The sequence below is a fragment of the Rhodnius prolixus genome, unplaced genomic scaffold (assembly GCF_049639745.1).
Source record: "Rhodnius prolixus isolate KJV_2025 unplaced genomic scaffold, Rpr scaffold_1, whole genome shotgun sequence".
Classification (NCBI taxonomy): Eukaryota; Metazoa; Arthropoda; class Insecta; order Hemiptera; family Reduviidae; genus Rhodnius; species Rhodnius prolixus.
In genome coordinates this window covers 8,791,201-8,809,731 of record NW_027411581.1, presented here as the reverse complement: position 1 = coordinate 8,809,731, position 18,531 = coordinate 8,791,201, and the positions used below count along the sequence as shown (strand labels likewise).

Sequence of the window (18,531 nt, the reverse complement as noted above, 5' to 3'; positions counted from 1 at the left end):
TATTTATAAGCAAGTTAATCCTATTAGAAATTGTACAGTGAAATGTATTTTTGTTTTATTAAAGAGAGAATTAAAATATTTCAATTAATGATTCTTTATATCATTTGTTAAACTTCATTCTGATATGTTTGAAAAGTAAAACAAATCTATCGTGTGCGGAAGGTCTCAAATGGAAGGCTGGAAAGGTACCTGATAACCCAAACAAAGCGGCACCCAAACCTGGAACTGCCGATGGATACTACAAGCGGAACTGCTTGAAACTGCCGATGCCCATTATTTAGTTGTTTGTAAGATGTGTTATCAATATTTTGGTCCTCTGGTAAAGCCAATGACTTGAGATTACTAGGTTAGGAATAATAAGTTAGCGGTCGACAATAAATTAAATATATATTTATTTTACTGGCACTTATTGCAGTTATGAAATATTTTCAAAAAAGAAATTTTTACGTTTTAAAGTGTGCACACAAAAATCTTAGTTGGTAAGATCTGTAGTTTGATTTGTTAGTACGTACAACGTAGTGGTAGTGTGGGTTCCTCTCTCTGTCCCATCATGAACTAGTAACAGCAGATTAAAGTTAAACCTAACTCATAAATATTTCAAGACCGTCATCAAGTTTTAGAAAGAAAATATTACAAGTGAATGTAACAAGAGCGGTTTTCAGGCAAAGGCAAAGTAAAAAATCTGGAAAACCGTTTAGTGAAGTAATTTTGATTGAAGAATTAAGCCCATATAGTCAAACACGTAGATCCTAAATAATGTTTAAAATCGCTCTTCTTTTTTTTGCAAACTTTTTTTTTGAAAACATAATGGTAGTTAAAAACACAATTTCGTAAATTTGATGCCAGGAACATGATCTTAATTAACTATGACTGGATGCTAGAGAATAATCCAATATTAATTAAAACGTAAAAAGGCTTTTTCTAAAGATAAGGTATGTCTACTTTATTATTATAATCGAAAAATGATTAATGTGAATTTTTCTGTAAATGAACCAGATTAAAAATTCTACACAATAAATTAGAAGTAAAGTGTACATAAAATGATCAGTAACGAAAAATTCCAGCAACAGTTAGCGAACTTGTGGGATTTTATAATTTATTGAATAGATTATAATATTGTAAACACTAATGGGAGTATGGAATTATATCAATACGTTGTGGTAAACAAACATGTGTGGGCAGTAAATGGAGATGTGGATAAACAGGCCGAAACATAAATAAAAGAACAAGCTGCAATTAGTTTACACCATTTTAAATGGGAAGAAAGAAAATATTTGGAATCTTTTTCGCAAAAAAAAAAAAAAAGTTGCGCCGGTAAAAGGATAATATTAAACACCAACAAATTTTAAGCAGGAAGATATAAACTTGCAGTTACAAAGAAGCGTTTTATTAATTTTCAACATTAATAATCCTGTTATTTTGAGAATATATTAACATCTATGTTTCGTAGATTGATAGTATTATTTGGTTTCCGACAGACGCATATATTTAATATATTATCTTCCCTGACTCTTATCCCTCGCTTCGCGCCCTCCCTGTTTTTTAAATTCAAGAATCAACATCTGTGAGTGCTTCTTAGTTAAACATCAACTCTCAAGATCATCAATTCGTGCAGCGCGCCCAAATGGGACAGACTGAACGAGTTTACCTTGTACACATGAGTGCATGTTCAGGAAGTCGGCCCTCATCCGCCTCAGCTGCTGCACCCTGGTCGTCTCACCCGGTGCTTCTATGGACGAAAATATGGCTGCCCCCAGCAACAGATACACGAAGTAGAAGGTGGCAAAGCCGATGAGCCGGACGGACGAGCCGCTCATCGTGTTCTGCGGATGGAGAAGACCTTCAGGGGGACAGCCGTGAGAGGGACGGACTGCAGGGACGCAGGCGCTGCCTTCACACAGTCAGCAACAACCACCCTACTGCTTCAGTCACGCTCGCGTCTCCAGCTCTTCCCAAACATTATTCTTCGCCTATTCATTCTAATTATCACAACTTATTTGGGCGTAGTGCTACGCCCAATTTTTATGACTGCTCATTTCATTGAGATTGTATTTCTTAAAGTCTAGCGTGGAGGAACAAGCAACCACGGATCCTACACCTCAGGATCAACCGCCCGGTATGTAGAGTTCTTAGTTGATTTTAAATTCTATATCTCTTTCGTAATATTAAAAACAATAGCAACCAGGGTTCGAATTAAGGACTAACCAGGGACTGAATTAGTAATGATTATATTTCACATAATTTAGAATAGCGGCAATGTTAATTACTTGTATTCTAGGTTTGGGAAAAGGCTACTATTCAAATTTATAAGATCTGTTGCAGAACAATACTTTTGAGTTCAGAATTGTTGGATCAAAAGAATGGGGTGTTATCTGAGAGAAAGGAAAACGAAACGACCCCTCCCCTTATTGTTCATCACAACTATCAAAGGGTGTACGACCATCTCTAATAACTTGGCCATAAGTTTTTTATTCTCTTTTGTTTTATTTATATGACACCCAAGAGGGTTGTGATTTTGATTGGACGTTTTCATAAAAGAGATATCAAATTAGGCAAGAAAAGGTACGGTGACCATGGTAACTGGTCTTGTATCGATTGTAAACAGTACTTTGAAGGGTGAATGAAAGAGTGCAGCACACGACGGCCAGCCTATATATTGATATATAGGCCAACCCATACCTTTTTTTTTATGGACTTACAAACGGAAATTGAGCCGAATCTCTTTTACTTTTTTTACCTATTTATCATGTTCCTTCTTTTATTTTAACCGTAAAATTGTTTCCTGATTATATAATAATCCACTAAAATATATGTCTATCCAAAATTGTTTTATTGGTACTTCCTAACATTTGTTTTTCATATTCACTAATTGAACACACAAATATGGGTACAAATGACACAGTGTACATTTGAAATGAAGTATCTACTTCTCTCGCCAGCACGAAAATTTTGTACATTGAAATCTATCAAATAATTTTTTACTTAACAATAATATTATTTTTGAAAAAACGAACAAAATCAATTCTTAATATTATTATTACAGAACATCTTTATTCATAATTTATTTCTTTCATCTTAAAATCACTTTCAATAGATTCTAGTAAATTACTAATAAAAACTTCTAGACAATGTCAAAGTAAATAAAATAATGGAATTTATTTTCCTTATATCAACATACATGATTTCTGTGTACTACAGTGCCAATTCTTGTAATTTAATAATGATATTTAGGAATGCTTTTGGTAAATAATTTTACTTTATACGAAGCAACAATGTCTATGTTAGTCTTGAATGAAGTACGTTTCATCAGGCTCGTGCCTTAATATCTCTCTCGACGGTTTGTACTCTTGGAAGTTAGTACCGGGTATGAAAGAGCTAACTGTACCAAATACGTTGAAAATTTGAGAGTATTTCTCTAAAAATGTAGAAATTTGTAAGGAGAGAAATGTTATTGGTTACAATTAAGATAGGGCTTACCCGGGGCTAACATATTCCAATTGGTTCCACAGACAACTCTCAAGAGAATATAAGAATTATAACATTGAGGCTGATTGCCAGAGAGATAGATTGCTCTCAGAGCTTCAGGCAATTTAGAAGAGAGAGTGTCGAATAAGAAAGAAGAATTAAAGTTATTAATTTTCTGAAAAAAAAGTTACTTGTGCTGAAGTAAATTGAGAGTACTTATTTATCTACCTAAAGACTAGTGTTAGTACTTGTGCAAGACTTGAATGGCCTGAACTGCTTAGCGGGTGCGACAGACTAAGCCGAAGAGTCACAGATAATAAATAAACTCCACTTCTTATTTGGTTTTTTAACCTCTTATGTATTTGTTTGAATAAACAAACTCAGCATCTTATATTGGAGTATAAAAGATTGGATAATTAAAGTTTTAATACTTTGAAGCTTACACTTAGAAATTAGGAATGAATTTGGCCAGTAATTATGTAGAAAAACAGCCAAAGATTTATAGAATCAGTATTTTCCTGTACAGGCAATTCTGATAAAGTTTTCTTTCCCTTTTGAATACTGTTCGCTTATTTTCTTTGTTTAACATATTTTTAATTACGATTATACGGTTAATCAGTAGTTACCATTCTTAAGCAAATATATTTAATCTTACTTCTATTACCAAAGCGAAGAGTACGCACCAATCTTTATTTTAGGTCTGTAGTCTAAGAATGACTATTAATTACATCATCTATCTGTATTCTAATGGATTATGTTTTGTTGTCTCCAGATATGGGCCTAAACTGTTCGGAGTGGTTGGAGCTGGGCCCGCCCCCGGACACGATATTGACATTGCCGCCGCCTCCATTGCCGGCATTCTTACAAGTGGCAGCTACTACCACAAACAACAGTGTATCCTCATGTAACAACTTGTGTGAGTGGTCGGGGCCGAACCACGGCGTACAGTTTGTAGAGCTACCATCCCACGGTACTGTCCACCGGTACCCCTCTTATTTGGTGTTGTGTACAAAAAACAAATCTTGTTCGTGAAATTTTATCAACGATAAACAATAGATGTGACTCAGAGAGGAAGATATCTTACTAGTTTCAATATTACTAGCTCTGAACATCTAATGTTAGTAAATAAGACCTCGTAACATGACACAAGAAAATTATTAGTATAATTTTTATTGAACGGTGAGAAATATCATTTCCATTATTGTTTAAACAAATGGTGGAACAATCACACTGCTGTTTTCTTTGTACAACTCACCAGTTTTTCTTCGACTTCAAATTTTAACCAGCTTTAATCACATTAAGGGCTGGTTTAATAATATAAAAGGACATTAGAGGGAAGCGTGACATCCCAGTACACTTTTTAAAAAACAGTTTTAATAAAAATTACTTCAAACCAAAACGATGAGCGATTTTCCTGAGGAGACGGTATTCGTCATCTAAAAAGTAACCGTTTAAGACAGATTTACTCTCAGAAAAGTACTACATAAACTTGGATTTGAACTTATATAATTTGCATTAATATATGAAAATAGTTCAGTAAATAATAAAGTTTAGAGAAAAGTCAACACCCACCTACCCTAGAAGTACTCTAAAATGAATTTTTCTGAAAAAATGTTTGAAATAAAACTTATAGGTTTACTATTAAAGAAAGTCATAGGAATCGACTTCAAGGAAATCACGGAAAACTGAACAGTCCTGCATAATATTTGCACTCACAAACCATTTTCTTCGAAATTGGCATTAGAAAAAAGCTGAAGCCTGCTGGAGTATGTTCCTAAACATACCCTAGAGGTAGAAATCTTCCTCCACCAACTGTTAACTTCACAGGCTTTCTGGCGAAGGTCACAACAACCTCCCAAGCCAGGTTATCAGAAAAGGCTTCCCACTACTAAAGAACGTTTGGTGGATTAAAAACTCCGTTCACAGCACAGTTATCCTTATGCCATCCATTTTTCAGTGAAGGTTAAGATCCATGGACTTCTTAGTGTTTTTGGGCTGGGATAGGATTGCTAAAATTAATACATTTAATTCTATTTAATGTATTATTAGCGATAAAACCATACATTTCACTAAAACAGCCCACGAAGAGGAAAGTGTAATCCGAACTCTCATAGAAATTTTAAAATAATTTTCCGGAAAAAAAGTTTCATATTAAAGTTACTGATCTACCTATATGTGAACGGTTTTCCGAGTCTCAAAGATAAATCGTTAAACATTTTTGAGAAAAACTCTAAAAAATGCATTCAGAGTTTCAACTTTTGGTTGAGACATATAGACAAAACTATATTCAAAGAAACATAATATTAAAAATTTGAAGGATTCAGAATACTTCCTCTTAACAGTCGTAAGAGTATGAAAAAACACGAATATAACTAGATGTTGGCTAGCATCAAATTGGTTCAAGAGATTTTCATATAATAGAAAAGATACTTTAACATATTCCAAAAAAATAAAGTAATCACCTATTTTTTCAGGTGGCGCTTAACGTCCAACTGTCAATTAGGGTCGAGGATGGAAACAAATAATATTTTACGGAATACTATTTTTCTGCTAATAAAAAGTAGCTAACGCGATATTCGAACTGGGGACCTCGCCCTTAAAAATCCAAGCTGCATAGCTACTGCACCAACTCCCGCCTCAGAGGACTTGATAAATAAAGTTAATGTTAAGAAATATAGTGTTGGAAAAATCATGTTTAAAATAAAACCAATTGATTTATTGACTTTTACAATAAAAGATAATTATAACTATCCAATATCTGTACTTTTTTACGAATTTGTTTAACGATTCCTGTAACTTGGACAGTGGGAGCCAAGATTTAGTGCAGTGATTAAACAGCATCACAGATTTTTCAAATATCAATGGAGACTCATTCTATAGCAACTTTAACAACAGAAAACTGAAAGCTGAAGTTCATAGATTTTGCAGAAATAGTTGGTAAATGTGCTGTTGAATGTGCAGAGTAAACGATAAGGAATTTTAGGAACGCGTTCATCCCAATTTATCTTTATTGTATTTTGTATAACGGTTAAAATCTAAATTTAAATACTTCTAAGAGTTGAAATTTTCAACACAAAGTAATACTAAATTATTTCCGTAAAGATTAAATTGTATTTTACTTTTTCAATGCTTCTCTTTAATGTAATTAATTTTTAATTTGTATTTGTATTTTTTGTATGCAAAATTTTGGTACATTTGGGTCTCGGATGTTTAGTAACGTAGTCGGCTAGTCCAAACAAGAGCGGAATAAAAGAGTTAATTATTAAAATAAAAGAAATAATTTGTAAAACTTCGGTTCTTTAGCTCATTTACCTAAAAATGCATTGATTAAATGGACACTTTTTTTTTATATTCAAATAGTTTTTAACAACTTTGAACGTTAATTAGCCTGGTTAAATAAAAGAAGAAACGTTTAGATTTAGATGAAAAATTCTTTAGTCATTATTATGAATACTTTTGGAATAAAAAGAATACTTACAACTTCTTTTCAGAACAGAAAAAAAACAACCAATTAATTTTATTTGTAATTCTTTATTGCATGCACTACGTTTCTTATAAACTGCCAGCTTTTTAATTAGATGATTGATTGCATAGTTTAGTTAGTGAATGTAGTGGGAACGTTTCAGTGCTGGAAGGCGGGAGTTTGGTGGATGATACTTGGCTGTTGGTGCTCATATCTTGCAGTGTTGGGGTGCTGATGTTGGGATCACTGTTGGCCCTACTTCTACTGAAGTGCAGAGAGTAAGTTATTTTTTAATATTTAAAAAAATATAACCTTACTTTTGTTACCAACTTAACTAGTGTTTCAATCTGTTTCTTCTTCTTCCTAAGCCAATCACCAGCTAGAATTTAAATGTAATTTACAAAATAAATTTTTCTCAGTCCCAACACTTCTCTAATTAAACATAAACAAAAAAGTTTCTCTTAATGTTTTCATTGCTACTGAATTATATGCTCAGGGAACGTGGCTCGAAAACGGTACCGGTACGTGTAGAAGGACTTACTGGGCCGGTTAAGAAGAGTTGTGAGGCTGTGCTTTATCCTGGAGATAGCAGAGTTCTGTGGGCAACCTTAACTCCACGAGGGACTACTAGAACAGTGGCAGCTGCACATTTGACTACATTCGACAATACAGGATTCACAGATGAATACAGGCCGAGAGTGTCTTCACCTACCAGAATTGAACACCCTAATCTACCACCGCTCAATTTACACCGAACAATAAGACGAATCCCACAAACAGCACCGTCTCCACCACCACCAATACCCCCTCCCCCACATCAATTACAACAACAGCCACAAGAGCAACCACAGTCACAATACAACACATACAGTAATCAACATTACAGCAACAGTCATCAACCACCTCTTCTTTAATCTACTTTGACAAGTTATAAATGTTATGTTCCTCAGGTCTTTTATTTTAGTTTTTTCATTCATATTAATTGTAAAGTAAATATTCTCTACTTTGTTACTTTAATTAAGTAGACAAAATTACATTTGTTAACTTAATAAGTTGAGTGTTTTCCTTCAAATGCTTTTCCTGGAATCGCATATTTGTTAGAACTTATTGAAATTATGATTTTCTTTTTTATTACAAAATAATATCAATAACTTCTAAAGCTTTTAAAGTTTAAAGCCAGAGTAGTTGTAAAATGGGAAAAAGGAAGGGATTTCTCAGGACCAGTGTGATAGGCAGTCCCAGTAAAGTAATTTTTAGAAATAAATACTCTGCAAATAGACTTTTTTGGCGCAATTTATTTTAATACAAAATGTAAATATAAAGTTCGGCAATTGTATACAAACACATGCTTTATAAAAAAGATTCATTTTAAAATACCAAACCGTGATGTACTGAGTGTTATTTTTATAAAAGATGTCTGGGTTGTATTTGGAGTCAAAGTTTACCTTTAAATCAAATACGATTCCAATAAATCTCCTAAAGACAATTTTTTCCCTGATTTTAAGAGTATATACTATACATTAATGTATTTACTTGTTGACAGTTTATCATCAATATTTAAATGGTATTATTATTAATCATCCAGCTGAAGAATTGAATATTTATATTATATGCACTAATAAATGTGATATTTTTGTTAAAAAATAAAATAAAAAAACTCGCTATCCATATATAACTATAATATACAATATAATTATATTTTTTTTTCAAAATGTTCTTGAATCCTGTTGGTCTTATATTGTATTCTTCTTTGTAGATTATATATATATACATAAAATAACCGAAGGATATTGTTGTTTATTATTTATTTTTTTTATGTCTTGTATAATACAATAAAAATTTATCGAAAAAGGCACTACATAAAGAAAAAAAACTAAAATCTTTCCTCTCTGAAGTTATTTATTTTCTGTCTTCAAAATAATTCCACATCCCAGCATTTAGGATTACAGACATGCATATAAGGAATTCTTTGTACAAATTCCTGATTTTTACAAATTAATTCTTTTGAAAAGTCCCTTTTAAAGCTTTTAGTACATCACAGATATATTAAATCTACCAAAGAGGAAGCCTTAAAAATTTAGTTTAAGAAGTAGTTAAATTCTATATACTTAACATTTAAAAAATATAGCTTAAAAAGTTTATGGCTCGTTTCACACTAATTTCTTGTGAAACTGTACCTGTGTTTCAAACAAAAATCTGACAAATATAGTAATCCATTCTCCAGTCAGCGTCCAAATAACCAAAGTAAGATTTGTGTTAGGATAAGTGATCTTAGCGAAAGCGATACTTTTTCTCCCTGAGCTCTGTCCCTACAACACATCCAAGTTAATAATTTTAAAACTCGTATATGGAGATTATGAAAAATATAAAATCCTTTTGTGTATGCTGGTTGCATTAACTTTGCAACTATTGACAGCAGTATAAATTGAAACAGCAAATCTTTTTAAATCTGTAGCATTTATAAGAGACTAGATGTATAGGAGTAGTTAGTTACTTTATCCATCAATAAAATTGCAAACTTTAGACGAGAACTTTATATACGAGAACTACTAAGTAAATAACAGCAAGGAAAATGAGTTGTCATATTCACCGCATTAGTTCGTTTTTATCTTAACTTCTTCAATTACAATTCTATTACGCTCTTTGGCCGCTTCAAGACGTTTATCGCTAGAGGTACATGCTTCCATATACCAGTACACAGATCACCGACAGTGTGAGGAGTAGACCGATTTCAAGATTTCAATTCTCAACAATCAATGTTAGTACAAAGGTAAGTTATACTGTTTCCAGTAACAATTAACTTTGATACAATTAAGATCTACGTTAAAAGTCACATAAATACGCAATTTTAAAAAATTCAGTACACAACATTCTGTGCGCACAATTGCCAGAAAAGCCAAGCATTTTGTCATTCTCTCCGTTAGACAATAGAGATTCAGCCTTGCAATATACCGGAAGTGCCTCTTCAAAGTAGACCAAAAAGAAGACTAAAAACCAGCTTGCAGCCACAACTTGTGTTTGGGCTTATAAAGGAAATCCAAATATCTTGGAATTTACAAATGAAATCGTTGGAATTTCTTTATTTTCTCGTATGGCAAAAGCACATACCCGACTTACTATCCATTACTAAAGTCGTGGCCACATTAAACAATACTCTATATGGGGCAAGAATTGTTTTAATAAAATTCCATCAAATTAAACACAGAGCTAGCTCGTTTGGCTTCAAAGAATGCTTCATTTAAATTAACATGCTCCTCATTGTCAGAAAGAGAGGATTTATTGCACTCTCTTTGTACTGAACTTAAAAGAAAGTTACTGCCCATCAATATCAAGCAATGACCGAAATATTTTAATTTTCGCGTGAGTTTTAGTTTTTTTCCGATAGCTCTTCTTTTCTCCTTTTTTTAAGGGTTAATTTTTCACCATTTTCATGAAAGAGCATGAAGATAACCTTTTTTATATCATTCTGTACAAACGTTCATGCCAACAAAGTTAATACGGGAATACTTATTTTATAAAGAGCAACCACATTATGGAAAACCTAATACAATAATTGGGTGTGAGCATTCACATACACCGTCTATTACTACATCTCTCAAGGTCTTTTATACATTTCTCGCGACCTCCTAATTTTGTCATATTTCATTGCTACTAAAATCCCTAGATTATAATTCTACACTTTAACTAAACCATCGCAGAAAACTCCAAAAAATAATTTCGTTAGAAAGTTTGGAGTCAACCGTAAAGGCTATTTTCGAAAACCTCAAAAAGTACATTCAAGTAGAGTGATGGGATTTTCTTCAAACTCCAAAATTAGGCGTCATATTTGTCACTTCTTTACAGTATAAAGGAACAGTATATTATATCAAACTGAAAAGGGAACACACAGGAAAGTGATGGCAATAAAACAATCAGAATTTTAATTCGCCAAGTTCCAATCGTTTGCTGGAACAATTACTAGTTTTTTGCAGAAAACTATTTCTTCTTTTCCTTGTACTAAATATATATATACAGTACTGCAATCTTATTGGTTCTAAATAAAGCTAACAAATTAAAGGAGTGAAACTTTAATAAAGATTCCAAACTTTTGCTACAAACTTTTTTGCCAAGTTGGTTGGCAGTGGTTGCTGTCCGCCGATTACTCCATGGACACAAGGTGATTTATTACTTCATTCTGCTTGCCAATATTGAGTCCTTAATTAGGTAACTCTTTTAAAAGATCCAATTTCATCTTCTTCTAAAGAAGTATGTTTTTTAAAATTTCTGTTTGAGCTAACCATCTTAACTTTTTGTTGAAACGTTATCAAGGTAAACCTTAGCCTAATTTTTTTTTCATCTGTTGTTTATTAAAATCGAATTAAAAAAAAAAGCACAGTATTCTCTCACAATTTAGTTATTCATTCGACAAGAAGGGTTGAAATTTATTCATAACTCTATTCATTTAATAACCAGGGAATTTCGATTCATTTGCTGGTTTGGATTAAACAATTACATTAAACATTATCTCAAGAAAATAGATAAATACGTTCGAATTTTACTTTAAACTTACATCAGCTACGCAAATTATTTAGTAAAATTTGTATCTATTATCCGTTTAGTGTAGAGATTTAGACTTCCATTTTTATTACTTCAGTCGTTCTCATGAATGATGAAAATCTGAGACTAACTAGAAATAAATGCCTACTACGATGAATATATGTATATATATATTGATCGATACAGATCTAATTTTATAAATAGCTTATCTAACAAAATTTACTTTCTCCTTCTCTTGAAATGAGGAAATTTGTAACCTGCACAATTTTTAGGTTGACATCAATTAACATAAAATAAAACATTCTCTAATTTAGTTGGATTGCAAAAATCCGACATTTCTTTTTTGCATTAAATTTTGATTCTAATTTATGATTAAATTGCCTGATCTTAATTAAACTTATTTCACGTACATAATTTCCAATAAATGGAGCTGCTGTAGACAAAGTTATTATTTTATTTATGCAACTCCTAAATATGTACAATAATCAATACGTGTAGAAGGTGAATGTGGGGAGCTACATGTTACACAACCTCAAGGTTTTGTTTATTTATTAAAGAGTGTTGATGTTGTTGCGGTTCAAATGAGATCACATTTGTGGCCTCCAATGGCATCTCTCGGGTTCCTGTTTTATGCTTCTAGAGTCCTTGCTCATCAATTATGATTTTCTTAATTGAAAAAACCTGCATCTTTGGGTACTACCTAGAACGTCTAGACTGTGAGACAGTAAGGCAAACAGTTCGATGGGGAAACCAAAATAAAACTGTAGATAATATATTTTAAACAGTGTATGATAATGTTTGCTTCCCTTTATATCCAAAATATTCTTTTATTTAATGAATATACATTAATCAAGGAATACTTTACTTCATTAATAGCTTCAGAATTCGATCTTTCTATTTCAATTTTTTGGGTTTTTTCTTCGGTATTATGTTATGTAATGAATTCTCTATGATCTCTTTGTTGTGAGGTCTCTTCTTCACTTTTTTTTTATTCTATATAAAAATGTGGGTGAATTGATATAGCGTGTTGGTTGAATTATTTGAAACATAATAATTTGGGCAAATGGTCTCTTTAAGACCGAAAATAAAAATAAATAATTTAAAATAATTATTAACTGATTTCTTTAAACTTTGTGCGGTTCTCGTACAGGACTGAAGAAAGGTGAGTGGGTGTGCCTGGTGCTAGTCTGAGATTATCTCGGTAAGCCTAAAATTACATTTCAGACCGAATCATTATTTGCGCAGCTGAGATTATATAAAAGTTGATAAACAATTCTCGGCAGCTTTCCTGACCTGAAAACCTTACCCTTGGTCAGGAGTCGGCAACCTATTTTAAGTAAAGAGCCATGTTTTCCTTAAATAATTTTAATAAATCTTACCAAGAGCCGCAAGGATGATAGTGTAAAAAACTTTGTAGATCATTTGTATTCACAATTTATTATTTTATGATATTCAATAACATTTAAATGTTTTATATATTTATTTTCACATATTGCAAAGTAAATAAAAAAATAAATAATAACGAATGAAAAGGCGGCAGTCTTACAATATAAATCAAGTACTTTATTTTGATATTGTATAATTCTATTCAATTTCGAACCTATCACATTTAAAATTATTTTTGAAAAAATATCTTTAATAAACGGAATTTTCATTCGTTTCAATAAAATTAAACTATACAATATATTTTGGGCAGACAGAAGAGCCTCACAATTTGGATAAAAGCGCCGCGGATTGCCGACCCCTGCCCTTGGTACATCAAGCGACCCCAGCCATTTACGGCGAAAGAAAAGGTCTCAGTAATACATTCAACAAGGCGTTGGAATAAGACAAAGTCGTAGCAATAGGTCGGTGAAAATCTCAGTGAGTAAAAGTACATTATTAATCTAATTTCTGGAGAAACTAAACGTCATGGTGCATTGTAACGAGCCAACTTTAAAATTTTTATTTGGTCTTTATTGTCTTCTTGAGGGAGTGAATTTTCAAGATTTCACTGAGGGATGCTGTGTGGAAATCTATCAACAGTTTATTTTTTTTTAAAAAATGGGCAAATAAAAGTGACAAGTCACTTTATACCTTCTTTTAGTTCTAAAATGTCCATGAAAGTATTACATATTTTCCTACTATATTGTTTCAGAGCATTCTCATTTGTGAAAAACTAAATCTAGAAAACTTAAAATGGATGCGGTAAAGCAGTAACCAAAGTAAAAAGAAAAAAACCGAAACCAGATGCTTGGTTTATGGATTACTTTCAGTAGACGCATAAACTCAGTCGTTCTAAATTAAATTGTTGCTTTCAGAAAGATGTCAACAGAACTATTGCAAAAGATGTGCTTATTTGTATTGTAAAAGATGTAATTCCTTAGTACATTTTTGTATTTATTTCACAATTAGAAATCAATATATAGGATGTTATTAAATGATCCCATGTTGAAAGAAAAAAAAAAAATTCTTAAAGAAGTTTTTAACTTATTAAAATAATTGCACAAGGTCAGAGACTAAAAAATAATACTTCGGTATGAAACGCACTAGCAGTGTTCAAAAAATAAAAAACAAATAAACACGCTGTCTTTTCAATAGTGCAGGAATTTTCCTAACACATAAATTTTTACATTAAAATCTAACTGCGTAAGAGTATTCAATAAAAATTCATTGGCTGAGGGAATTAGTATAGTATTCTCAGTCCTTGTCTTTTTTTCTAAATAAAATGTCTAAGTACAATCATCTGGCAAACGGCCAAACAACCTACAAAGCTACTCCATTAACTTTTTTTTTACAATTTGTAGAATTTATATTTTTGTCCTTTTTGTTTATTTCTTCTTTTTAACTACTAACTTCGTTCCATTTCTCTATACTTCTGAGGTGATGACTGTTGGAATCAGTATCACAAAACAACCATTAAAAAAAAAAACTGTTGAGTTATTTATTCCAGAAATGGTTTGAAATAAAAGTATTTCAAACTAAAATACAAACTAGCAGTAATGAAAGGCATGAGTATCAATCACCCACCCACCGGAGGCGGTGAAAATAATAAAATTTAAAACAAAGAACTAAAATAGGCATTTCGGTTATGAGCAAAACAGAAAAAGCGAAAAGAAATAGAATAGTACAGATAGAAACATACATGTTATACATGAACCAATTAGTTGTAAAGGTTCAGCGATAAATTCACAAAAGAAAATGAAATTCAAATAACAATTCATTACATTCAAAACATAAAGAGCAGAAAATACAAAACCAAGACAAAAAAAAAGTTTCTTACAACAAATAAGAAACCGCTAAAATTGTACAAAAAAAAATATATATATATATAATAATAAACAGGGACAAATTATTTAAAACAAGTAACAGATTACTGAAAATTGTACCAGTTTTAACTAAAATTATTTGGGGGTCATATTCAAGCAATAATAGCAATAGCTCTGTCTATGGCAACTTCAGATTGCACTCTCAAAAAGCCATCAATTTGATTCGATACAGATGACGGATCAGACACTAAAATAATCAACTAATAAGTTCGGTAAAAGTTGTGTAGGGAGTAGTTGACAATCGCGTTCAAACTGTGGTATCATTCAGAATACTGATTAGCTGAACTAAAGCTATCTGCAGTTAGTATAGAGATTTCTGCCATAAAATGAAATGTGCCAGAATTACCTAGAGTACAGATTTCTATCACTTGAGGGTACTACAGGATTTAAAGTTAAAAAAGAAAAACAATAGAAGAACCATCAATCTTAGTTGTATGTTGCAAAACGTGGTCTTCTTTAGCTTATTTTGGTTAATAATTGCATGGATCTCGCATAGAAAATTGTATGTTGATTTAAATTTCAATAAAATACAAAATTTTCCTTTAAGAGTATCAATACTGTTAAAACACTCGCTGTTTTGTCTTTTAACTCATTGTCGAAATTACAGTACAGATAAATTTATTACACTTCGGTTACCTGTAGATTTCACAATTATTCACTTTTTCTTTCTCATTTTTCAGAAACTTTGCTCTGGAACTGTATGTTCTTTAATAAATAATTCAAGCATACTTGAGAAAATTCTCCAAAGTGTAGGGATTTTTTGAAGCGATAAACTTAAATAATTCTGCTACAAGCTTGCACACATTTCCAAGAATAGTATTGGTAAAGGTGGACCTGTAAACTAGCTAACCCAAGAAGTAACATGTGGCTCATGCCGTACACGTACCATCTTACTTTTTAATAATACATGTGCGGGGTGGCAACCTTTACTTTAATAGCTGTTTTCGTGAATATAAAATCAATAAATCTATATGTAATAATTCACAATGTTACTGAAACATCTCGCTATTAGAGTAAGGCTTGCTTTCAAACGTTTTTACTAATTTCAAACAACATATTCGCTAATTTCCCTTCAAATCGTAAAAGAAAAGTATAAAAATCATGTGAATTTCGATTTTGTGATTTAAGAAATAATACGTTTTAGATTGAATGAATGTTTTAACAAATTGGTTTGCTTATTGTGTATCTAGCAAAATAAAAAAAAGAAAAGGGAATCATTAAAAGTTCAACATTTCTCTGCCTAAATTCATTAACAAAAAAAAAGTCATCATTGGAACGCAATAATCAAAATCACCAGGACTCAAATGTCCGCACACTTCTTAATCATCAAATTTCCTTCACTTCGTTCCCTTCCATCCGTCCAGTCCAGATAAGCCACATCTCCTCAAAGGTCGGCCAAGTTGAAGTAAGGTAGAGATTAAGGTTGATGTACAGGAAGAGCTCAATAGAATATCAGTATAAAATAATACAATACTTAGATATTTAGAAAGAATGGCTTAAAAATATCCACTACTTAAAACAAAGGAACTACTAAAAACGGATACAGTAGATTTTTCGAAAACTCTAAACATTAATTAAGTTCAAATAACCATAAAAATAACGAATTTAAATGTGTTATTTCACAGTAGTTTGTAGACTTAGGTAGTTCCTTATTTGTTTATGTCCACAAATAACATTGATTTTATAATAATATAAACATATTTATATATGTGGTATTAGAAATATTTATTTTTCATTTTCTAATTTATCAACCATAACCATATTCCTAATATTCCCAAAATTTGTACGAAATTCAGTTACTTTTGGAATGATATATTTTTTGTTTTAGGTGAAGTAGACTTTTGTAAGTCTACTCGACTGAGGATCGAAGACAATTATCATAGGATAAATTTGATTGTAGCAAACAAGTGTAGGAGACAAAAGTTGTCTCCATATAAAGGTGAAATATAAAGAAAATCTATCGAGTAGTTTTACGAGATTTCACTGTTTCAAACGAAACCAAAATTTAACTCTAAATATCTCGTTTTCTTCCCGACAGATTTTTACGAAATTTTATACAATTATAGACAAAAGTTGTCTTCATATACAGGTGAAATATAAACAAAATCTATCAAGTAATTTTCGAGATATTTGAAGTTAAAGATTTCACTGTCTAAATTTTGTTTGTACAAAAAAAAAATATTTTTCCATTCTACATAGTTCACATATTTTTCAAAAATAATTAAGGTACATCAAAATCTGATACTAATGGCTCCAGGATACTTTTCGGTACATTGTCAGTTTATGGAAAGAGACAACATTGATATTTCCAGTCGTGTGAAAGAAGCTCCTAGGAAGAGGCTCGTTATAAAAAAAAAAGAAAATAATGCTGTACATATTACTAAAAACAAAATTATAAACTGTAACAAAACATTCAATAAAACTTAAATTGCTCATGAGAAGATACATAAAATTTGCTTAATCCAGATAAATATTAATGAAAGCCATTTGACAGGTGGTTGTACAGAATACTAATTCAGTCAAGTCAGTTCTTGTCAGTCACGTTTCAACTTTAGAACTGCAAACAATTTAATTGGCCAGGTACGAAAAGACAGCAGTTTTGGGCCCAAAAAGTCCTTTCACCTATTTTGGCAATTCAACCATCGAAAAGGTAAAAGATGGAGAGTAATATATGCATCAAACCAGATAATAAATATAAATGTAATGCAGGCTATTCAAGGTTCTGTGAAGTTTGTTATTTGGTTTAGCAATTAGATCATGGTACACCAAACAGCAGTAATCTAAATGAGGCAGCCCCAAGGGTTGAAATAAGCATCTTGGGACGATCTGTCAATAATACTTGCTTTAGTAACATTTATCGTTCTTAGAAGTTACATTTAATCAAGCTTGGTTGGGATACTGATATGTCAATTATCAGTTAATTATCAATTTCACTCTTCTATCTCTCTTCTAATAGTGTAATTACAATTAAGCGGAATAGATTGTGTAAAAAGAATAAAGAAATATTTTAAAATCTTTGATTCTGACCACATTTTAAAAAATATTATAAAACTTCTAAAATACATTTCTTGTTTGAAAACAAATTTGCTACCACCTGCTAGATTGGGAAGATGTCCAAATTAGTACTATCATTTAAATTTAACCAAATTTACGGTCACAAACAGAAGTACAAAAAAGGAAATTTACAAATAGATTTTTATATGTACGTCGTTTTGTGTGTGTGTGTATATATATATACATATATACACACAGATTTATGGACAAAACGTAATGATCGGGATAAACCTCAAACGTAAACCAACCATCCCTGATGACAGTCATCCTGCCCTTCTCTGTTTGAACGAAGAGAGATAGGGTAAGTTAATCAGTGGAATGGTGGGGGAGAGGGATTTGAGGGTAGATTTGGTGGGAGCGCTTTGGGGTGTGAGGAGCCACCTGGCTGCAGTGTGCCGCGGACCTCACTGCAGTCCGCCATGCGACACCCATAGCATTTTTCTCCTTCATCTCCTTACATAGTATCTGTATATATATATATATATATATACATATATGTATATAAAACATTGTTTTCTAAATCACTCTTATCACTATGAAGTACATGTCTGAAGAGAGGAATAACAACAACAACAACAATATGAAATACACGCTGACACCGTCTCGCAGTCTTGTCCCTACAACAAGAACGTCGCTAGTAAGTATATCTGGCACACAGTCTGATGTAGTGTTTTTTTTTTTTTTCTAATATTGCGATTTAATGAA

General features: G+C 31.8%; 3 protein-coding genes across 5 annotated transcripts in view; 2 read left to right on the top strand and 1 right to left on the bottom strand.

The window, feature by feature from the left end:
• Positions 1-1,817, bottom strand: part of LOC141458562 (potassium channel subfamily K member 1-like) — a 37,207-nt gene extending 35,390 nt beyond the window's left edge. Inside the window, exon 1 of the mRNA XM_074136851.1 lies at positions 1,649-1,817. Coding sequence (XP_073992952.1) covers positions 1,649-1,817 — 169 coding nt within the window. The remainder of the gene's footprint in view (positions 1-1,648) is intronic.
• A 157-nt stretch (positions 1,818-1,974) lies between these two features.
• Positions 1,975-8,716, top strand: LOC141459790 (uncharacterized). Of its 2 annotated transcripts, none has more exons than XM_074139383.1 (4): positions 1,975-2,116; positions 4,238-4,381; positions 7,092-7,206; positions 7,425-8,716. In XM_074139383.1, exons 2-4 carry the CDS (start codon positions 4,240-4,242, stop codon positions 7,840-7,842), a joined length of 675 nt encoding a protein of 224 aa, XP_073995484.1. In that variant the 5' UTR covers positions 1,975-2,116; positions 4,238-4,239; the 3' UTR covers positions 7,843-8,716. The 2 variants fall into 2 exon arrangements, with proteins under 2 accessions (XP_073995484.1, XP_073995413.1); XM_074139312.1 differs by having other exon boundaries at positions 4,238-4,435.
• A 141-nt stretch (positions 8,717-8,857) lies between these two features.
• The window catches only part of LOC141458247 (uncharacterized), a 44,407-nt gene continuing 34,733 nt past the window's right edge, over positions 8,858-18,531 (top strand). Inside the window, exons 1-2 of one of the 2 annotated variants that reach the window (XR_012460887.1) lie at positions 8,858-9,698; positions 16,601-18,463. Coding sequence is in view for 1 of the 2 variants with exons in the window: in XM_074136071.1 (XP_073992172.1) it covers positions 18,362-18,463 (102 nt within the window). In the remaining variant the exon portion in view is untranslated. Of the gene's footprint in view, positions 9,699-16,600; positions 18,464-18,531 lie in introns of those variants that run through there. The other variant, XM_074136071.1, reaches the window with a different exon arrangement.